General features: G+C 39.6%; 1 protein-coding gene across 2 annotated transcripts; it reads right to left on the bottom strand.

The window, feature by feature from the left end:
* Window positions 1-795: 795 nt before the first annotated feature.
* Window positions 796-24480, bottom strand: ZNF341 (zinc finger protein 341). Of its 2 annotated transcripts, none has more exons than XM_075177543.1 (16): window positions 24390-24480; window positions 19809-19919; window positions 18402-18586; window positions 17864-18013; window positions 16104-16340; window positions 14920-15115; window positions 12328-12412; window positions 11169-11365; window positions 10859-11049; window positions 9168-9376; window positions 7860-7956; window positions 7606-7738; window positions 6504-6615; window positions 5041-5111; window positions 3231-3418; window positions 796-1550 (listed from the first exon to the last, which is right to left on the bottom strand). In XM_075177543.1, exons 1-16 carry the CDS (start codon window positions 24418-24420, stop codon window positions 1227-1229), a joined length of 2517 nt encoding a protein of 838 aa, XP_075033644.1. In that variant the 5' UTR covers window positions 24421-24480; the 3' UTR covers window positions 796-1226. The 2 variants fall into 2 exon arrangements, with proteins under 2 accessions (XP_075033644.1, XP_075033645.1); XM_075177544.1 differs by having other exon boundaries at window positions 18438-18586.
* Between the last annotated feature and the right edge of the window lie 322 nt (window positions 24481-24802).

Genomic DNA, 24802 nt, shown 5'->3' with positions numbered 1-24802 from the left:
GTAATATGTATTCACTTTAACTTTTTAAATACTCTTTTCATGGAACTGTTAGTTTGTTGTGTCTGTGTGTGAACCTACTACACGTTGTTATATCTTCATGTACACATATGAACTGCAGTCTGAGTAATGCATACGTCTGTCAATTCATTGGTTTGTGAATTGTGGAGTGCGTGGTTTTTGGCGCCCTAGTGACCTTATACGCTGTGTATTTTCTTACCCATTTGACTCTGATAAAAATCTTAGATGATTGAAATGATCGTCATGTGCAAAATGTTCTTCTGATGTAAAACTTTATTTTTTCCTACTAAAATCGCCAGTGCTGTTCTGTTCCTTTGGGGGACTGTTGGTAAGACTGGTTTTTTATATCTTCTATGGACCTGTTGCACCGTGTTTCGAAAGCATTGGATATTGTGTGCATCCTTTGCAGGAATTGAACTTTTGTTTTTCTTATGTTAGTTCCAGAACGCACTTTATGATCAATCATTCACTTTCAAAAAGAAGTGAGATTTGAATGCCTTTAAAATTCTCTATTATTCATAAATTCACCACATGCCTTATTTAATACAAAAAGTGTAAAACTTTCTGCTTTGCATTAATTAACATTACTTCACCTAAATGAGGTAAACAACTAACAGGTAAACTTGTAAAACTATAGCTATTATGAATATTGTGTAACTCTGAATGGATTTATCCATGGTTAGAGATTCCAAGCATTTATAGATAAAGCTAATATGCCAGCCCATACTCAACTGAGCACCATCCATTGTATAAATATATAAGTTTAATAATCCATAAACATAAATAAAAAATTGCACAGGACATGTGAACAAAATATAAATACATTTGCAAATATACAGTATGTGCATATATACATTGTCATTGAATTGCAAGATTGAATAATCTAAACAGATTTCAATCTGAGCCATGTTTATAGCCAGTGAATGCCTTTTTGTAGAAGATCGAAGATCATTTTCCTTTTGGCAGATACAGATCTTTTATTGGTCAGTTTCATTGGCTGGGCAGTATGGCAGAATAGACGATTGGCTGATAAGCAAAGGCTTAGTAGTGAGGTTGGGCTGTGACGGTGTTCACTTTCACCTCCATCTCTTAAATCTTTTGTTTTGTCCCCATTAATTACTGCTGGGGAATATTATAGTTCCATCACTACAGTTTAGTTAAAAAGTAAAAGTGGTAAAACAATAGTAGAAGATCCTCTCCTTGTCCAGTCACTCCGGGCTCTGTATATAGATGGGCACTGCCAGCATAGAACACGAAGGGTCTGTGGCATTCTGTAGCTCAGCTAGTGTCACAGTAGTGGAGGTTGTACTGTTTGAGCAGGGAGGACCCACCAAGCTCTCACTGGAGTTTCCAGCTCCATCAACCACAATAGAAAGCACAGCATCGGATTGCTGAAAGCTCTCTTCCCCTGGACTGGTCTCCTGAAGTTGTTCCCTACTGCTCTTCAATTCTGTCAGTGTTGTCTCCTCTTTCTCTGAGCCAGCCTCGTCGTCTTGCTTCCCTCGTCCTCGCTTTCTCTGCCCCTTCCTGACCTAAATAACACATAGATTAGAATACATCTCTATTTTAATTACACTGTGAGGAATGAATACATAAAGCTAAGTGGTGTTATCGCCAACTGCCCCATGCTGCTGATAGATCCCGATGGTGAAACCTGTTGTGTCACGCAAAGCTTGTTCTATCATATATCTAAGTGGTACCACGTATGGTGAACCGTGCCACATTAGGCTGCGATACCATATCAACATTACAAAATAAAAATTTGCATTTGCACGTGTGGAGTCAGAAAGAAGATATCTTGACAAAATACCAAGATTTGCCCCCCTGATATACCAGCTGACATTGCCACTTTAGTGATCAGACCTGCGAAGGCCACAAAGACGCACAGACAATTGAATTAATAATAAGGTAATAGATAGAACGAAGGGCATATTTAGAATCAGAAAATGATTTAAAAGATGAGCAGCTGACTACGGTGAGATATAAATGGACACTATCGCTTTTCCCGCTAGGGACTGAATAAGCTCTGCATGCAGCATTTTCTGAGAGTAATGCCTCCAGCCTGACAAGGGAGGACAGTTCTCCCTTCACTTTAATGTGTCAGCACAGGACTGCTCCAGCGCTATAGCCAACAGTAGCGTGTTTCTAGCTGGAAAATTGCTAGCGTTAAAAGCACCCATCGGAAAGGACACCAAGGACGCTAAACCTTAATCCTCTTCAATCTGCTAAGTACATGTATTATTAAAATATTTTCAAAACTGCTAGGTCAGTGCTTTACAAAACCCAAAGAGGATTAACGAACATTGCTCAAAGGTGCAAAACCACCTAGCAAAAGTCTGATTGGCTGCTATGGTTTTGGTACAGATTTTCACATTTCAGCATGTTCCCATGAGCATTGTCATTTCATTTGCGTAAGTCTTTTTCACAACGCTACCGGTTTCACTTATTGTTTAAAACGCTAGTAAAAATACATATCAGATGTGTTAAAAATGCAAGCAAAATGCCAGTACGTAGGAGGTAAGTGCTTAACTACAGCCATAGGTGTCCAAACAACTGCTATGAGGCTCAGCAGCACAGGGGACACTTTCCTAATGGAAAAATGAGCAGAATATATTTGTGTATAAAATGCTGGTATATACTGTTTTCCCATTGTTTCCAAGTGTTTCACTCGTGTGTTTACTACTCAGCTATTCTCATAGAGACAGCCGAGCAGGGACTGTAATATGGATCCAAAATCTCTTTCAGAAATGCTATTTATTAAAAAGTTTACCTGTTAAAAATAATAAAATAGATGCCCCTTCTTAACCCTTTACCTCTTCCCCCCCCTTCCCCACCTCTCCCTTCCCCCTTCGATCTTTTGCCCTGCTTTCTTCTTCTTTTCTTCTATTGGCGGCTTGCCACACCGCCCCCCTACTCTATCCTGGACTAACTTCTCTTTCCTGTTTCTTTTTCTTCCTATCTTCAAAATAAAATTTGGTCAATGCCTTGATTTGTCATTTCATAATATATACTCAATGTATTAGTCTCTGAATATGCATAACATGACTGTATCATAACATGTTTTGGACTGATGCTTATTGCTGACCATTGCAAAAATAAAAACTTTAAAAAAAAATAAAAAAATAATAAAATAAACATTTTGCATTAAAATACAGATGTGCTTTTTTGAGTCTACCTATTACAAAAAAAAAAATTCCCCTCCTTTGGCTCACCTGGTCCTTCTCGTTGTCTGGGTGTAGTCGACACTTATGTTCTTTCAAATATTTCTGCCGGGTAAATCTTTTGCCACAGTTGGGGCAGCTGAACCTGTAATTCCCTGTATGGCTTCTCTGGTGTTCAATCATATGTGCCCGCCGGCTGAAGGACTTTGCGCAATACTGGCACTTGTGCATTTTCACCCCTGATATAGAAACAGCACAGAGGTTTGTTGTTACAAACAGTCACTCAGACAGGCCAAGTGGTACAATGAGCGATTCAAACAGAGCCACCTGCATGTTATAGAAAAGCATAGCACTCCAAAGAATATAGAACACTGCATTATTTTAGAAAACATAAAATACTTTTTTTTTTTTTTTTTTTTTTTTTAAAGCCCACTGCTCATAAGGGGTGAGATTTACATTTTTCAACCTACTCATTCCAAAAAGAAAGAGGGCTAAGTTACTATGTCTTATAGTCCAAAGATCTGCACTGATTTGCCACCAGTGAAGGCGAGCACCTAGCATCATGAGAAATGTAGTCTCCAATATAAAAATAAAACTGTGAAGGGAAAGAGGGCAGTGTAGCACTAAAAACTGTGCAAATCAGCCTATCTTTCTCAAGTAGTCCCATTTCTACAATAGAGACTACATGTCCCATCATGCTTCACATTTGATTGTAATTTCACCATCCAAATATACACCACTGCTCTCTGTGCGTGAGTGTAACAAGGATTCTTAATATCAGGGAAGTATTATGAGAGTGACAGGTGTTACCGGAATCTCGACACAATCATGTTATCCATGTACATGTTCTATAGCATTCATAATATTTTCCACTATGTATATATAACATAACTCCCAACGTTTGGAGGTCCGATACCGGGACAAAGAAGCCACGCCCCCATCACCGCCCACGATTTTCCAGTTTGCGCAGATCACGCATGCGCAGAAGCGGCTGTTGGACAGTTCACGCATACGCGGTAGCAGTTTTCGGACATGTCTTGCCCCACTTCCTCCTAGACCACCAGAGAAACTGGCTGCTAAGACAAATTGAAGGTTGGGCGGGACAGCGGGATAGTCCACTGTAATCAGGACACTTGGGAGGTATGATCTAATAATATCTCACAGAGTGAGTTACCAGTATATTTCTTATGTAGTTTTGTGCATTGGTGCTTCTTTCAGTTTAATGAATGCCAGAGGCAGATCTTGTGAGCTGTGGGCCCCGATGCAGATAGGCAGGGAGGAGGGAACCAGCCCCCCCCCACCCTTTCCATATGCCATGCAGCAGGCCCCATTATCTCCATGGGCCCCAAAGCACTGCATCTGCTGCACCAATGGTAGTTCTGCTAATGAATACGCTAATAGTAGCATTTTTTTGTGTTTTCGATTGTGACCTATACAACCAAAACAACATGCTATAAATAGCAGTAATTACTTTATGAAAATAAACAAATCCCAGAGGTTACAATCTGTCCAGCTGCAATAATATCTACCAGCAGAAGGAACAAATCTTTATGTGCATGGGTTTCCTTAATGCTGAGAATAAATGCAAGCCACAGTGTAATATGACTGCATTAGACTAGTAAAGAAAACTTCATATATCCACAGGTTACATACAGGTTAATAAAAACTACATTTCCAGAGCAGCCCTGTTTTATGCGTGTTTTTAGGTTTGTCCGCAATACTGATTACTGCTATCACTAGGGTTTGCAGAGATCCTGCACAATACATTAGCACTTACATAGACAGAAAATATATGTCATTTTTCTATAAAAAAAAAAAAATGTTGCCTTATATTGTTGTAAACTACATTTCTATCACCTACCTGAATGAGAGAGAACATGAGCTTTGAGCTTGTCTGGACGATTAAATTCCTTGTTGCAGCCAGTGTGGGACCTGTTGAGATTTATGCACAAAGGAAGTCACAAATGTTCCCAAATTTACATAAGCTTGATGACAGAAAAGGCTTTGTATAAGCATCATTCAGAGATGCCATAAATACACAACCAGTGAACAAATAAGCAACATATTTTTATGAAAGCTTAATGCTGTTTGAACATAATCTTTACTATTTAAACATGAATAAACCTTGTGCAGACACTACTGTGCATCATCCCAGTTGGCACCAGGAGATGATTTCATTGTGCAGACAGCAGTAGGTACGCTTATACTAGAAAATATACTATGGAGACATTGTAAAGTAAAACTGACGTAAACCAGGAAGTGTCTGTTGTTTTATACACTTGGGGGTAAATTTATCAAGCTGCGGGTTTGAAAAAGTGGAGATATTGCCTATAGCAACCAGATTATAGCTGTCATTTTGTAGAATGTAGTAAATAAATGATCATTAGAATCTGATTGGTTGCTATAGGCAACATCTACACTTTTTCAAAAGTGGACGTCTGTGGAGTCGTGCCCTGCATGAATCAGGGCACTTATTCCGAGTGCTGCCATGTCACCCTGCTCTCGGAGGAGAAGACTTGGTGCACATGGCCCTACAGACTTCTGTAACATACCTCCCAACATTTAGAATCCCGAAACCGGGACAAAATAAGCCTGCCCTCGTTCCACCCACAAATGCTCAAACTTTAGTAAATCTTCTTACTCTTTTGGTTATGCCCCATTCCTTTTGCAGCCCGCGAATCAGGATGTCCCGCCAAAGTCGGGACAGTTAGGAGGTATGATGTAATGAGCTCTCTGCTCTGACCATCCACACTGGTATCTTAATTGAAGCCACAGAATGTCGTGTGATAGGCCTGCCATTCTGGAGAGCCAGAACGTGCCCAGTGGGAAACAGCCTTTGATTCCTCTCTGATCCTACAGGCTCAGGCTCTGCACTGGTATGGAAGCCCAATGCCACTGAGGCATAAGCCTGATATAACAACATACAGTAGGGAAGTTCCAGGTTTATTATTATGTAGGATGCATATTTAATAAGGTCAGGGACAGAAAAGACATCTCCAGAATAATGATAAGAGAAGTACTAGAAATATAAGTTTATACTTAAAATAACAGAACTCTTATATAAGGTTCTATTAAAAAGAACCACAAACATATTTTTGTTAGCGTTTTTTTGTGATACATCCTTCTGTAAAACTTCAGGTTATCTAGCATCAGACAAGCGATAAAGCCACTTACAATTAAAAGGGACTTTTCATGTTTAAGCACCAATATAAAATCTCTGATCACATATGCAAGTTCACTAGCACAGAGTTAGGATAATGCCCAGGTTGATAAATGGAGTCTGCAAATAGCCATTTAGTAATTGGGAGCAAGATAAAGACATACGCAAAGGGACACTTGTACTGCTTGTAAGGCTCGTGGATCAGCATGTGTCTCTTCAGCTTGTCCTTGCGATTAAATGCAGAATCACACAGTGTACATCGGAATGGCTTTTCACCTGCCGTGACATGAAAGGAAATCGTTAAAATGTGGGTATACATTTGGTTTAAATACAAATGTGTTCATTTTATATCTATTAACATGACATAGGACAGAACATTTTGGGAGTGGTTTAGACTTCCACAGCAATGCAGTAGTGCAACGTAATCTTGTGCTTCACATAAAAGGAATCACCCTCCGCATACAACAACTTACACTGGTGTTTTGAGCTGTATATATCTGACACTTGTATCTCTTAGGCAGTTTAGGGATGTTCATAAGTAAGTGCAGTACAGTGAGGGCGTGCAAACGCAAAGTAACCACATTCCTTTGAGAGGTGTATTATTTTGGGTTACACGTATCTTTGTAATATGTTCCTTAACAAACACTAACTTTATACATGTAACTTAAAATACAGAAACTTAACTGTGCACATGCATATTTGCCCGTAACAAACAGGTATCGTTTACATTGAACTCTAAATTACCCCCTTTATATAGCTACAGTGAACAGGACAAAAAATTCCTCCTACAAGCCGATTACATTGGAAACATATATAAAACAGATTTAAAGCATAAAGTAAATGCATCTTCAAAATGCATTTTAGGTTATATTAAAAGTGATCCTGCAGGACCATATATCTGGGGGTAAATGTATCAAGCTGAGAGTTTTTCAGCGGGTTTAAAAAGTGGAGATGTTGCCTATAGCAACCAATCAGATTCTAGTTATCATTTTGTAATATGTATTAAATAAACGATAGCTAGAATCTGACTGGTTTTTCAAACCCGCCGGAAAACTCTCAGCTTGATACATTTACCCCCTGGTGTTTAAAAGATGTAATAAAACACATTTGGACACACTAGTCTATATAAGCTACCACATGAAGACACTGCCAATCATAAACGTTAGTAGAGAATTTATTATTGCTACATCCTGCTGTGTGCATTGGTATGATAAGCTTGTCATTTCTATGTCCTGGATAATGACACAAATGGCATGTGACTGGTACCTGAATGGATGTGACTGTGAAGTTTTAGGTAGTGCTCCCTTCTGAACAATTTCTTACAGATCTGACACTTGTAACGCCCTCCTCCCCCATGGGTAGGTAAGTGTCTCCTTAGATACCTCTCACATGGAAACACCTTGAAAAAGAGGTAGGACATTAAAATAAACCCACAGCATTTTTTCAAAACATGTAAGTGGAGAAATGGATACATGAGTTAATATAGGAGGGTGTAAGGATAGAAAGGAAGGTGTCCTCACCTTCTGGCAATGTGGACATGGGTAGCTGTGAGTGGCGGTCTGTAGATGTTGCTCCAATGCCTCCGGAGTGGAGTATTTATTCATGCACTTCAAGCACCTGAGTAACAGAAGGTTACAAGCAGTAATTAAATATCTCTCTATATAGGAAACAAAGCTGAACACATCTATTGTGGTATGTAGTAGAGGGTCAACAATACTATTTGCCTTTCCTAGAATATCAGGACAAAATTTGGGGATAGAGATAGTTTAACTCTGAAGTGCTAAATTAAGAATGTGCAGAGATGAATATAGAAAGACTGAATAAGTCAGAAATACATTATACAACACTTATTATTTCATCTATGACTGACATGTACAGTGGAAACTACAACCTCACATTGTCCCTGGGTAGTCCATGCTTTATCAATCAAGTTTCAAACCAGGCAGATTTTCTTCTGCAGCACAACACAGACCCACATTCATACTTAGAATTACAGTACATACATTTCTACTGTACATACAGTACATCTTAGTACTACATATTATTGCTCCTGATCTGTCCACTGTTCCGGAGCAACGGAGCAATTGATTTTCATGGCTCAATCATCTCTTCTTGTCTAAAGCTGGGTACACACCTATGCAATCTTACTTCAAATGCAATTTCTGTAACGATTTCACCCACTGCTAATAGTCCCGATGAGCATGCCGATTCATGCATACACACCTACACATTTACCTTCAGATCTGTGATCCTCATCTCATATAACCATCTGCTGATAATATTGTGACTCTGTACACTGTACAGATATCTACCTACGTTGCTGGTTGTGAGTGCGTACACACTTCCACATTTGCCCGACATCGTTCCATCGTTGATCGTGATTGTTAGGAAGTTTAGAAAACCAAATCAACAGATGCAATGTGTTTTAATACAATAAAACATCATTGTGGGAGCGTATGCACTCTTGCAATATATGACCAAATGGTCTTTAGTCATGTGATCTCCGCGATAATTGCAAAGGCATTTATCCAGCTCAATACCTATTTCAAAAACGGTATTAACGTGTCATAGCACATGGGGATTGGGTATATTGTTTGCTTTAGAAACTGTTAAATCTTATTTTTTATTTCAAAGTGGCTATTTAATTTCTGGTATACCCTGCAACCAGTACCTGTATATTAGTTCCTGAGCAAGATAAGCCTACTTTTAGAGTTGGAATTCTCACAATATGTCTATAGGATTGGAGTACACAAAGGAGTAATAAACATATTCTTCTAAAACCTTTCATAATCCCTTGAACATTATATAGCTTAAACATTATACTTTACTTGTACACAGCCATCTCCTTCTTGGGGGCAATCAGGGGCAACAAGCTATGTGAATACTGGTGGACGCCCATCTCATACAGAGAGGAAAAGTCTTTGTTGCAGATGTGGCATCGATAGGTCATCTCCTCCTGGTGGGTTTTGATGTGCTCCAGGAACTGGTCCAGTTTCTGACAGGTGTGAGTGCAGCCCTTAACCACACACTTGTACACCTGCAAACATTTCACAGTCACAGCAATGCATAACAGTGGTCAGTATTCAATTATAGTATATCCATAGGCTATAATAGTATGGGTAGTGTCACAGAATCGGTTCCACTGTCAAGCTAGGTACACACTACACAGTTTTCATCCAATAATCGGCTCAATCAGCTGACATACGACCGCTCGTTCAAAGGTCGGGTCAGTGTGTGTTGTGACACGATGGTCGAAAGTCTGCCCAAGTGGACGATTGTCGCCTCATTTGGTTGGTCGTACTGTTAAATATTTTCGTTCCAATCTTGTTTCCATTGTGTAGTGTGTATAAACTTCCGACCAATCTACAACAGTGAGTACGAAATTACAGTCATTGCTCACGACAACATGGCTGTAAAAAGTCGCTAAAGGGACGTCCGCTCTTCCCTTTATCGTCCTAAACAAGGCTAGTGTGTATGCAGTCCATGGACCGAGCGATCGGATCATCGATCGCATGTAAAATCAATCAGCATAAAAAGTTGGTGGAATTCTGTAGTGTGTACCCAGCTTTACACTAGAGCTCTTTAGCTGTGAAAGTAATGTATGCACAACCAAGCGCTCTGGTGTGATAGGAAAATATGTTAACAAATAAGCTTTAGCAACTTACATTTTTCTGGCTAGGTGAACACGGAGTTAAGAAAGTACTATTATACTATCCTAATGTGGGAGCCTTAACTATGATCTGTCACTTGCAGGTTTCATACCGATTAACAGAAAACCATGACTTAAAAGATAATCCAAAACGAAAAGACATCATGTAACATTAACAGAGTTTCCAGAGCTAGTACCAAGTATTCCAGATAACAGATTTCATTGTTTGTAAATGAAAGCGTGTGACTTTTACGATATAGAGGACTATTCTCGAACAAGGCAGTATGTTAAAGGTCTGTCACCAGGTTTGTGTCATGTGCACTATGTAGTAAGCAAAAAGACAAAACAAAAGGGTTCTCCTATAACATTCATTCAGGATAAAGCGAGCAGGACTCACAGCAATAGAGCTGTACGGTATAGAGACAACCATCCCGGGAACGTGCATAGTGCAGTCTAACTGGAAGCTGAGAGACTAGAGTGCTTGTTCCCAGGTGGCAACGATGCATCCGCTGAACTGAAGAGAGTCATTTTCACCATCCGCATAGAAAGGGTTCTTCACTGTAAAGGCGGTCTGACTATAGAATTTTTCTACCCAGGGAGGTAATGATGGTCAGTCTGGGATTTAAAAGTGAACTGGGTGCTTTTCTTTCAAGATAAGATATCTCTAGCTATAAATAGTAGATAGCATCAGCGAAGTGACCTAATCCAGGGAATTCAACGGATTGTCATTTATGGGGTCAGGAAGGAATGTTTTATTTTTCCTCTTCCTTTTTCAAAACGACCTGTGTAACTATATGTATCAATATAAAGAGTCACACTTGATATAATTCTATTATTGCCATAAACGAGCATACACTTCTTACTGCCTACCTGCTCCTGTTTGTGTTGAGTCATATGCGATTTCAGCTGGAAATAGCTATTGAACTTGTTGCTGCAGAATTGGCAGTGATAGGAGCTGTCAATCATGACCACCTGCTTAGCCTCAGTTCCATCACATGACTCAATTTGCTCGGTGTCCATGTCCTGGGGAGATGAGCCTTCAGGTGGTACCTGGCTGGAGACTACAAAATAGATATAACAGCTGTATGCAGCTGGTTCCACTCCAATGAGAGAAACCTTACACATTATCCTGCTGACACCAAACAGTGCCTACAGCAGAAATATTTATCAAGCCTTTTACCTCCGTTATCAACAGCTTCTTCTTCTGGCTGCGAGGGGTTAAGTGGCCCCACCTGTACTGGCATGGATCCTTGCGAGTTGGTGGTATTGGGGGCTCTGGGCCAGACCTTGTGTGTCTGCATATGCTTTTTGACATTGGACTTCTGTGCAAATGCTCGGCCACATACAATGCACTGAAAAGGCTTCTCACCGGTATGACTGCAACACAAAATTAGTGGGAATTTTTATCTATACCCAATCACCACATCTTGTAACGTTCATTTGCAAGGAGCAGTGACTTGTCCGAAGAAGAGTCAACTTCTGCGAGTCTTAATATCTGCGTAAACATTGACATTCAAAATATGCTTAGAGAGGAAACCGATCATGCTTATTTGACTCTGTTTTGTTTTTTTAATTTCCCCATTGGAATTTTTTGATAACAGGATACTCAGAGATATACTGAGCATTATGCTGAGCATTACATATACACAGCAGAGATGCAGAGATCACAGTATATATATATATATATATATATATATATATATATATATATATATATATATATATATATATATAGAGAAAGAGAGCCGCATTTTGCCAGCATCTCCAGTTCATGTAGCATGCAATTCTTTCTGCAAACACAACATAGACATCATAACCACTAAAGTGTTACTGTTCTTTATGGCTTACACAGGATGGGAAAATGGGATGCACAGGATGGGAGAATGGAGATATTGCCTCTACCACCTAGATGGGCCATTTATCTCCTAGTTTTAACCAATGTACAATAAGAAAAAGATTTAAGACAAGCTCACAAATTACTGCTCACGGCACATTCCTGAGCAGACGCACTACTGGTGAAGACTAGATGGATGTTGGTTTACAATGTCTGCAACAAAACCCAATCCTAAAAGTCAATTTGTATATGTGCGTTAATGTAGGCATCCCATTTTCCATACAGTGTATTTACCTAGGTGTGCCATTTGGCAAACCGTCCCGTTTGAGAAAGTGATTGAATAGCACTCAGGACAGCCTGTCAAACAACATTCATACACAGAGGGTCACTATGCCAGGTGGAACGTAGATCTTTAGTTCACCTGGTCTTCTGGCCCCAACAGGCAATACTACTGAAAGGTACGTACTGAACGAAGCTGGTGAAGCACAGTGGAAGGATTCCTTACCTCCTAATGTGCTGCTGGAGATCAAAGTTCTTCCCAAAGGCTTTATCACAGAAAGTACACTTCAGCTTGGGGGTTTTTAGCTTTCCTGAAGAAGAATAAGGAAACAGAATACAATGCAGTCTGATAATAAATGTTCTGTTTTGACAAAATAAATAAAAATCTATGAAAAATATTTTGTATGATTTTAAAGTGTACCAATGTTCATCTCTATGTACTGGTAATATCACTGAGACATGAGACACAAAATGAAGTAAGCATTTATCAATTCACTAGAAACCAGTGACCTTACTGAGCCGCCAGATACATTAGTTCCTAGTGAATTGATAGGCTGCATTCTCTAGAATACTGGTTCAGCTTCCACAATGAAAGCTTCAACATACAAGATGCGGGGTAAAGGGGAAGCCACAATGCAAGCACAGTGCATTCTTATAACTTGGTTCGAAACAGGATCCATGTTGTTAGCTTAGAGAGTTTGCTCCTGAGCCAGCTTCACTGTTCTCCTGCTGTGCGGTAGGGAGGAAGCCTTGTATTGGTGAAAGCATAGCAAATACACAGCGTACTGGATTATATGCTCTCTCCAGGGTAAACAGGTTAATACTCCACATAATTTGTTATTTTTGTATTAAACAGGGGAGAGGGGAGGGTGTCAGGAGACAGAATCCAAGGGGAAGGCTCTTTTTTACCCCCCCCCCCCCCCCTCCTTGCTCACCAACATATTTTTTGTTGAATAAATATCCTCCCTGCTACACGTACTTGATGCGCTTCTCTGTGACAGGAGCAGAGCATCCGCTTAGGGCTTCATCATCGCCGCTAATCACAGTGGTATTGGATCCTGGGGAGCCCCAACCTGTTTGGGGAAGTCCTGTTTCCCTGAGTTCGCCTCTAGGGCTCTAATACATCCTCTATTAGTAGTGATGATGAAACAGGAAGCGGGTACATTCCTTCTATAATGAAGAATACCTGGTTTCTGAACCGGAATCCCTTATCACATGCAAACATGAAATACCACAGATGTGAATGTCATGGACACATCTGGAACAGCGTGTAATAACCTGCTCTACAACTAGTAATACAGTGGAAAAGATGGGGTCTCACTCTAGAAGATTGCTTTCCCCAGGAGTCTAATTAGTGATTACTTAGAAACTGCTTAGAATGCTGTTGGGAGCAGATGCCAGATAGAAGTAATTTCTACACCTAAGTGTAGCACAGGTGGTCAGATACCAGCAAAACATTAATCCCTTAATCAATGCCCTACAGTAGATCTACATACTATTTCTTAGGGCAACAGGACATAGATATATGTCACCAAGGGTAGGATACTGCTTTTCTCTTCCACCAGACTGAAGTCTGAGTCGTCAGCCTCCGGGGCCTGTTGTGTGCCTGGGATCTAATTGATTTGGCTCTCAGACACACAATCAGTAAAACATAGCACTCAATGTGAGCTATGTGTCCTCTATGCATAAGTTTGACTTACACACTATAGAAACCTAACCCCGTAATTGTGACTTCCCTGGGGATTTTCTCCATAAAGGGAACTTGCACATTCCAGCTAGCACTAGATCACTATTATGAGTCATTTTACAATGCAAAAGTACAGGGAAGAGGTGGAAAAGGTTTTCACAAGAGTGAAACCCTTATCCAGATCCATAAGAAAGAAAGTACGGGTGAGGAAAATAGTGAAGGACAGTCAGTCTTGAAATGCATACAATGACTGGTTCATTTTTCATGTCTCCACCTTTCACTGTATCTCCTCCTTCCCACTGGACCACACCATCGGTAGCTGCAAAGAAATGTCAGTTGCAGGCGGCAGCTTTAATATTGGTGTCTGATAATGCTGCTGCCTTACAGTAGCCACACGCACTGTCCCCACCATTAGCTACAATTGTTATTCAACTACCTTGTGTATCAATTGTTCCCCATACCTCTTAGATTGTAAGCTTATTTGGGGCTACCTTTACCTTCTGTTTAAATAAAATAAATATTATTATTATTAACTAAAATAAAAATAACATACTAAACAAATCTAAAAATGATTGTAAAGAATAAATATTGTCAAAACCATAAAGATGGAACCAATGTCTCATATTCCGCCTTAATTTATTTCCACTATAAAGACTTTAGTCCATAGGTGCAGTCTCAGAATATTTTGCATAACCAAAGCAAACACAAAAGCTACCTATGTCCCTGGCCTATAACCTATGACAGAGCTTGCATAAAGTACATATATTTGGCATCCCTATAGAACAAGCTGATAAAGTGGGTGGGGGGAGGTATATTTCTGGGGTTACAGTGCATGAAAGTAACTATGGGAAGACTATAGTTTCTTATGTTTTTCTCTCTTTTCTTAATTTTCCCCATACAATGCCCATAAACTACAAATATATTAAATGGACAATGCTGTTCATTAAGGTATGAAATAGCCTTCGTCATGACAGGGTTAAGGATCTACGTTTTAATGCAAGTGACTCATTCAAAATCCCAGACATATTTACTACCTATATAGTGTCCATGTAAAAGTATAACAAATATCAGCCAGATGCTCTACCATCCTAACAGTAACATTGATCATGTCATTGCCCTCTGTACACTCACCATTCTGCCCGCCGCTGTCAGTCTTTGGCCGTCGAGTCTTGTTGGGAAGGCTGTGTTCCAGCTCCCCCATACTGCTTCCATTTACATCAGCACAGGATGAACAGCTACTTGTAGTTTTGGATTTAAGTCCCTGTTTCCCAGGGCTGTATATAGGGGGAGTATTATAAACCGTACTTTCAACACATTGGCTCGGAACCTGCAGGTAAAAGTAGTCATATAAATCTTTCTATTTAGTATTCAGCTGCTACTCCTTTCAAAGAGACTTGTGTCAACTAAACTATCTCTGTAATGACACGACTGTTCCATATGGGAGGACTACTCAAGAGCCTGTTGAATAAGTATATACCTGTAGCAAACACTGTGTTATAAGGCTTTCTCTATCAGTGGTGGGTCAATTTAGCCAACAGTCTGCCCTAAATGTGGCCACATGTGGACTTCCTGACCAGTCAAATGTCACCTCTTTGGGCCCTGTCCTAGTGAGTCTGATGCAGACAGGGCTTCTTACCAGCATGACCAATTAAACATAGGTTAACATCATACATTGAATGCGTTAACACACAATACTTCTGCAATGTGCCTTGATACATATTTGCAAAGGTAATGCATGGGCCTTTGTGGGAAGTCTCTGAACAATACCATGTAGCCAACCACTAGTCCAGTGTTGGCTAACCTGTGATACTCCAGGTGTTGTGAAACTACAAGTCCCAGCATACCCTTCCAGTAATAAGCTGCTATATATTGGCAAAGCATGCTGGGACTTGTAGTTTCACAACACCTGGAGTGTCACAGGTTAGCCAACACTGCACTATAACTATAACTCAGCAGACTCCTGGCATTTAGGAAGACGTCAGGATGCTACACATGATGTCACTTAACACTGAGCATTATTGTGCAAAATCTATGCAAATGTAATTTCTGTTAAAATATATTGCCAAGTTCAGTTATATATAAATTTAGGGAAAATATCCCAAATTCGTGTTTGGTGATATAACCTCTGATTTAAATTGACAAAAAGTTCCTGCCTCTGTTACATGGCTATTGCTGGGTAGTTAGCAAGTGGGAGGCTTGGTACATTGTCCAGCTGCTGATCCCTACAAAGTATAAAGTCATGTGACTCTAGCAGAAGTCAAGACACAAAATGACAACATGAACTGATGGCAATAACATCCTGTTGATGTGTTTACCTCTATCTGGGTGTAGGGTGCCATGCCCAGACCATGGATTTCCATGCCCGTGTTCCCCGACATACTGATGGGTGAGCTGTAGACTTGCACTACAGTACTGCAGCTGCTACTGTTTGCTTGGACAGGAACCCCCATGAGACTCTGTCCTGGGGGAGGCAGAGGCAGTGGATGGGGAGGTCGGTGACACAAGGAGGGTGCTTGGAGATAGGTGCCACCAGTGTGCATGCTGAGGTTACTCTGAAAAGATAATAATGGAACATTAGAAGAGACTATCTGTTATGTTCAGAGAGCAAAATGGAAAACCAGGAAAAATATTTGGCTGACAATAAGCACTGCAGCAAAAATATGTGTCATTACTAGAGGACAGACAGGGAGAAATGGGACATCAGGGAGAGTAGAGTAAGATATGCACAATAAAACATTTAATAATACAGTGTGACAAGCAAGAATGAACAATAAACCACGGCAGCATTATTGTGCTATTTTACAATTACTAGAGATGCAAAACATGCATGCACATGTATACAGATGTAGGGGAAGTAAAGCCAGTATTTCACATTATTATTATTATTATCATCATCATCAGTTATTTATATAGCACCACTGATTCCGCAGCGCTGTACAGAAAACTCATTCACATCTGTCCCTGCCCCATTGGAGCTTACAGTCTAAATTCTCTAACATACACACACAGGCAAAGAGAGAGAGAGACTAGGGTCAATTTTGATAGCAGACAATTAACCTACTAGTATGTTTTTGGAGTGTGGGAGGAAACCAGAGTACCCGGAGGAAACCCACACAAACACGGGGAGAACATACAAACTCCACACAGATAAGGCCATGGTCGGGAATTGAACTCATGACCCCAGCGCTGTGAGGCAGAAGTGCTAACCGCTTAGCCACCATGCTGAACCTTTCCATCACTGGCTTTGTAAATATTTATCTGTGCAAAGAAGAACCTCAAAAATATATTGGAAGACTTTTTGACCTGTATCAGAATCCATCAGGACACTGTCCTATAGATGTGGGCAGTGCTGTAACAGAGTAGGGAAGCAATGCTTTTTAACATAGCCACAGTGGAAAATGAGGTAAACTATGAACAATGTATATTACCTCCATGGTTCATATATGAAAAATTCCATTTTGGGGTGTAGTGGTCCTTTAAGCAAACTAAAAGTAACAAACCTAATTAAGTAAAGAATTGGAAGCCACATTTGACCATTTGAGGCTGACTAAATAAAACATGGGTTTCTAGATAATGCATTGCCTTAAACTATATTTGCAATAATTTTAAGGTATATATTTGTGAAATTATTTTTTTTCGGTTTTTATCTCTCACTTCAGTCTTACCAGTCCATTAAACTGCACATGCACTGTGTGATCTACACATAATGGGCCTGATTCAGTAAGGAAAGTAAAAAAAAAAAAAAAAGTTAGCTTTCTTCTGGACAAAACCATGTTACAATACAAGGGGTGCATATTAGTTTATTATTTTGCTCATAAGTTAAATACTGGCTGCTTTTTCATGTAGCACACAAATACTTGATAGCTTTATGTTTACATTGAAATTTAAAGTTGATCTAGGACATGCCCAACCCTAACTATAAACCCGTCCCCACATTTTAAATTTACACCCCCCTCCAATGCAACAAGGTTTAGCCAAGGTGCATAGTTACTCATTTTTTTTTTGCTTTACTTTCCTTGATGAATCAGGCCCAACGTCTCTATGCACATTGGTTCATCGATCTGTCTTCTCTCACCTGCACAGGGGCTGGAGCAGGTGGCATGGGCTGGTCCAGAGAGGTAAGGGCAGACATTGCAGAGAGTAGGACCTCATCATTCACCAAGACGTTGCCTTGTACCAGGGTCTGGATGAGTGGTGAGGGTGGAACCGCAATATAAGTGGAGATCTGTTTGGAAGTTAATAAAGGAGATGCTTAGATCTGCCATGAATTTTATATACTGTTTTTTATTAAGCTTTCTATAAACAACACAGGTCCTCAAATGCCATAACTAATGCATATATTCTCAGACACTACATCTACTTCTCTTTGGATATTTCTTCTGCGATTCCCACCAGTTAGCTGCAAAATACTAACCTTTTGCCCTTGGATTATAAATGCTACATATAAGCTGCCTCTATATTATATTAGTCTGATATCCCAGAACCCATCACTTTATGTTCTGTATTTTCCATTTATCACATTCTCACTACTTCTCTCTCCTCTTACTGTCACCAGAATTACGAGTTATTATGAGTTTTCCAGCCGACTCCCCAACTACCTTTTTTCTACCCACCTGCCTGTTAACTTGTGGTTGTTGTACGGAACTGACCGAGGGTGTATATACACTGTGGCTGCCCAGGGAGACCGAAGCCAGAGAGGGTGCGTGGCCATGACACTGCTCCCGCTTGTGGATCATGAAAGCTGGCAGAGAGTTAAACTGTTTTTTGCACTTCCCACACAGAAAGACGTCTTCATCATCTGTAAAGATTACCAACATCATTAGATAGTCTATCATTTGTGCAAGGTGGGATAGTACCCAACATTTGTCAACACGTCTTGTTGTGATTTCCTTGTAGTTGTCACGTGTAAATGCAGGGGGATGCTCTATGTAATGTTTGACTGTTGATGACAGGTTCTTTAGTCTATTGTTTAGCAGAGGTTATAAACCCCAAGATTCTAATGTCATTATGCGAGATAAAAACCTTTGTACACTTATGTCTGTGAAAATGACTACTATCATAATTAACATGTCAACATATGCAGAGTAACTTGTATAAAAACAGAAACATTTTATTCAAAGAAAATTTTGCCTATATTAGAGGCGACACATTAAATGGAAGCATAAAGTATGTTTAAAGGATAATTACATATATAAATAATATCGGTTAAAAAGCTACTATTTGTCCTAGAAATGTGCCTGTGTTTTTGTTTTACTATTGCGACCCCAGAATTATCTTTTGTGGGTGCTTCTGTGAATCCTAGTACCAATTTTATTTTTTATCAACATGCAATACCAGTTGGTGAAGCCTACGGTTATATCACAACCCTGTGGACACGATTGTGGCAAGAGATGACAGGTAACACACTCCATAGACTCTGTAAACACAATCTTTTCTGTAGCAATTTAATTAAACTCATTTAAAAAAACCAATGTTTACTACAATGTCCTTTATGCCTCAAGTTCTTACACTCAGTCCATCGCCATAAGATGATCACAGCTCTGTTACAAACGGTTGCCGACGACAAGTAGAATAATAACACAAGAGAACATGCTGTAGAAATACTATGGGAAAGCCTGATTTCAATGAATCTAGGAAATAATTTAGCCTATAAGTCATCGTTGCCTTTCGGTGGATACAATTTATCTTCTGAATAACACTGAGGGGGGGAATTAATTTGGCCGCGTTACTGTAAAAAGTAAGGCTGCCTGCCCACTATTACCGACATTACGGTAATAGTGCGTGCAATTACCATTAATACGGTAATTTCAACACCTTTTTTTGCTCGCGGGTTAAAATTACCGTATTAACGGTAAAAGATTTAGCGCCGCATTACTCGCGGCAGAATTTAATTCCCCCCATAATGTTTGACTGCATTAGAACTGACATAACTTCACTTGAATAATTTGCCGATATACACATTTAACATAATAGGAAAGTGTAAATTACGTAAAGGAAACAAAAAAATATTCATGTCATACCAAGGCCCTGGATGGGTCCAGAACTGTTAACATTTTGACCTGTGTGGTCTGACACACCGGCCTGGCCGTCCAGCAAGGACTGAACTGCTAATACTGTCTGGTTGTCCATCCCTAGAAAGAAAAAGAAAAGAAACAGGGTTCTCACATAGTTTCCAACACAGGACTGTGATAATGCATAACGTGTATATGAATATTGCAGAAATGTTACACTTTTACATAGGTGATACGTCACTGTTAGAATTACACACACTCACATGTAAGCTGTATGTCACTAGTAGAACTATACACACTTAGACATGAGGGGCCTGATTCAAGTACGAACGTACGACCATTTGTGTAGTGTACACTGCCCATGCCCAGATGCATAACTTACATATGTAATCCATACTTGCTAACTCTCCCTGAATGTCAGGGAGACTCCCTGAAATAGGAGTGATCTCCCTCACTCCCTGAAGAGTCTGGCATTCTCCCTGATGCTGAGCCAGTACAAGACGTGGTTGGCTTCGCCATCTGTGGCATGATGACACAGTTCAGAAATTGTATCCTATGTCCATGTATTGATGCCTATGGAAGTGGCCATTTTTATGGAGACCAAGATTTAATCAAAGACTGACAGGTAAGACAATATGACTTCAGTAATGGAGACAGAAATGTAAAAGACACATCAGTCTCTAGAGATTCATTAGCTGCTTTTCTTTAATGCATAGTTACCTACTCTCCCGGAATGTCCGGGAGACTCCCGCATTTCTGGGAGTCCTCCCGGGAGAGCAGGGAAACCTCCCGGTTCTCGCTCCAGCAATAGAAAAGTGACGGAGCAGGGCTTAATTACACAAATATTGCGTCATCTTAGGTGCAATTGCCCAAAATTGTGACAATCGTTTAGGGGGCAGGGCAAAAATGATGCGATTCATCAAGCCCCGCCCCCAACCTCCCCCGGGATCTCCCTGAAGCCAACAACGAAAAGTTGGCAAGTATGATGTAATCACAATTTGCACAAAATTCATATCCGCACATATCTGACACTTACGATCCCTTACAACTTCAGAGATGAACAGGGTAGGGGTGGAATAATGCAGGCTATGAACAAGTTACTTGAGATTTGGCTAATTCAAATCCTGTGTTTATCGGAAGAATACTTGTTTTCAGCCGCATCTTTTACACCTGCTAAAGTGCAGGTGAAAATGACGGATGGTAGCGGTGATGGACATGGCACAGTATTATCAATAGGCATTGTACGCATTGAAGTGTTAATTATTTAGCGAGTTAAATTAAAACAATTAAGGTAACTAAAAAAAAATATATGGATTATATTGAATTATTTTTTTTTTACAATTTATTATATTGTTACCAGTTATTATTTACAGTTATGATTGAATACAAGTTATGTGCGTTCTGCTGTGAAATAATTGTACATACGCATGTGCGTATGCTTCATTCTGCTGTGTGTGTCTACATATGGAAATTGATTTAATGGAATTAATTATTAGCTATTTATATAACGCCACTAATTCTGCAGCTCTGTACAGAGATATCACTCATAAGAGAGAGAGAAGAGCTTTGATTTGAATAGGAACAGAACCACGCAAAAGTTGCATGCACCTTTTAAATATGTAAATTACAGTCACTTGGCGCTCCGGCTTGAAGCAGGCCCGAGATCTACGTCACCAGTAAAATTACTCACTTAAGGCATGAGATATAAGACACTGGTAGATTTACTCACACTTAGACATGAGATGTAGGTCACTGACAAAATTACACACACTTCTATAATTTATGTATTACACTGGTAGAATTAAACACACTTGCACATAAAGGGCCTGGTACATTAAGACATACAAAATGAACGTATTGTTCGCTTTTTTTAAAAAACGCATGGCATTTGGCCATACGCACGTCCATATTCAAATATAAACGAATTGGAAGAAACGTATTTTGTTGAATACAGGTGTAGGTACGCTCTGCATATATGGCGCATGCAATATTAAGATAGACACAACACACTGCAGGATACATACGATACATATATGGAATATAAAGACCCAGGAGAATGCACAGAAAAAAACAAAAAATAATAATATAGTCTAAAGTTTTGTTTTTTTCTCCCCATGAAATACATTTATCAGGATATTATTAATATCTACTGTACATTGTTCTTGATTACAAACACATGCTCTAACATGCTGACACGGCCGTTATGGCTATCACACGCCACTTACACCTGCCCTGTAGCTGATGCAAGTGATACCACAGAAAAACAAGTACCTTAGAGATGCCCAAAGCTTGAATCGGACTCTGGGGTGTGCGCTCAAGTTCGGCACTCCCTTACTGTACACTGACTACATGCATAGGCCCATTCCCCTCCCCGTACCACTCATGAATTCGCAGGCTGTCGGAAATATCCTTGCATTCACTGGCGTATAGTGCATGCGCAGTGCAATTTAATGCAAAATATGGCACATATCTGCATTTACGTTCCTTAATGAATCAGGCCCAAAATGTTTGACAATAGTGGAATTAAAGAAAGTGTGGAGATCCATAGTTCTGTGCAGGCATTGTCCACAAGAGAAATTATAGGACCACCAATCTGTGTTTTTAATAAATAGCGAGAATTGAAAACATTGCAGATGCAGTGTATAAATAAACATGCATTTTTTCATGTTTGTTTTCTAAACATGTCAAAGTTGCAGAAAATGCATTTACTGTATAGAAACTATTATAATGCTTTGAAGATCCTGTACTTGCTTTAGCTTTACGTTCTTCATTTGCATTTCATGTTATCACATTTATTTCCAAGTATTTATTAAGTTATTTACATAGCACCTACATATTAAGCAGCACTTTACAGAGATTTTAAATCATTCACATCAGTCCCTGCCCCAGTTTAGCTTACAATCGATTGGTATAATTTTGTCAGAAGCCAATTAACCTACCAGTATGTTTTTGGAGTGTGGGAGAAACTCGAAGTACCCAGAGGAAACCCACGCAAACCCAGAGAGAACATACAAGCTCCACACTGATACGCCCCAGGTCAGAATAGAATTTATCACCCCAGTGCTGTGAGAAAGCAATGCTAACCACTGTGCCACTATGCTGTATTATCCCCCTCAATGTCATTGTATGGTGTGTTTGCACATAGTCATAATAGTTGGGAAAAAAATAGACAAGCCAAACTAATTTAACCTATACTCAATTTCCCCATGGTCAATTCAGGAAAGGAAAGAAAAAAACTCTAATTAAATCCATTTACAAGTGTCACAACGGAGGAGGAACATTACACGAGACAGTCAAAGGGACAGAAGAGCAAAATAGCTTAATTGTCTGTTTTCTGGTATATCAGAGTGCCCTGTATTAAATTTCCATCTCCTGCTCATCAGCGTATACCCTTTTTTGTTAGCCAATCAGATAATCAGAATGTTCACAACATAGCCAATCAGAATGGAATGGCCTCGGCAGCAGGCGATAAATGTGCTGATCTTGTGAGAGGTAGTGACCTGTCCATTTGTATTTATGTTAATGAGGATAGTGCTATATGTGACAGGGACAGTTATCATAATATGAGGAGGGTATTGGATGCAAACTACAAATCTCAGACTGAGGGGGGAATTCTATTGCTCGCGTTACTGCCGAAAGTAACACGGCCTGCACTCTAATACCATTATTACGGTAATTTTAACCTGGATTTCTGCTCACGTTACTTGCAGCAGTAACACGGCCAATTGAATTCCCCCTAAGAGGTATATAGGGAAAGGTATGGAGTCCCTAATAACACAGAATAGTGATGCTAGTCTGCTGATGCATGAAGACTGTGGCGTAAAATACAGAGTTGTATGAAAAAAATAATAAGTTTAACCTATCTCAACCTTCTAATAGCAGAAAATTGGCATAATCGGCAACAAGCTAGGCATCATACACAGATATATGAATGGATGGCAAAACAAACTGATGCAGCGCAAATTCCATTTTTACCAACATATGTGTACTTGTAACTCTGCGGTCATAGGGATGAACAGTTCCTATATCTGCATTAGCCATCATTATCTTTTAGAAATGGAATTCATGTGCAGTCTAAAGTCACTGCTGTGTACAAGCTCTAAATGATGTTGCATATAGTGATACAATAAAATAATATTTACCATATTAGATAAATATGATATGACAATCCCTGATCATGGCAATTTATAATTTTGCTGCAGTTATTGCCTTACACTTTATTAAAGTTTATGCAGTTATTCTATGCACTTCTATATTTGACCTAATTTCCAGGGGTTGTTTACAGTATATGCAGCAGGTAACATCTACAAGCCAAAAACAGTAGACTGAGGTGTATATGATTAGATGCCCAACGTTGCTGTTCCAGTTCTCTAGTTTTACACCCTCCTCCCCCATAACAGCAGCTTTTCCCGGAAGCCTTTCCCCCTCTGCTAGACCTAACAACCTTTGTCCCTCCTCCAGTCCTCTGCACACTGATCTGTCCCTGCTGAACAAGGGAAAGCACGTCACACATGCTTTATTTTAATGTTAGATAGTCCTCTATATATATGTATACATAAAATAATATAAATTCATTTTTTTTTCTTTTACCTTCAAATGCCTCAAATATTGCTTGCGCCATCTTGCAGGCTGCAGAGGTCCTAAGAGCAGCATTATGGGAAATGTACCGTGGTGTAAACTGACGAATGGCCAGCAGGGGGCAGTCATTATCTGTTATAAACATTGATACATTAATATCCTTAGATACCTAGACATAAACAGGGAGTAGATTGAGTTATGTTTAGAATAAAGTGGTGACCTGAATTATACTGACATTGCACATACATTCCATATTGTGTGATGTTAAGAACATTATGATCTTATATACTAAGGCAAATGTCTTGTTTATTTTAATATATTTTTAAGGATGCTTATTGGTGAAATTATTATTTTTTATTTATTTCATGACACAAAAAGAACAGCGAGATTGCCTACAGATCTTACGTCCCGTGTTTTCGTTGTTA

Source organism: Mixophyes fleayi, chromosome 6 (assembly GCF_038048845.1).
Source record: "Mixophyes fleayi isolate aMixFle1 chromosome 6, aMixFle1.hap1, whole genome shotgun sequence".
Classification (NCBI taxonomy): Eukaryota; Metazoa; Chordata; class Amphibia; order Anura; family Limnodynastidae; genus Mixophyes; species Mixophyes fleayi.
Note: the sequence above shows the minus strand (reverse complement) of the source record. Positions and strands in the feature narration are given on the sequence as shown.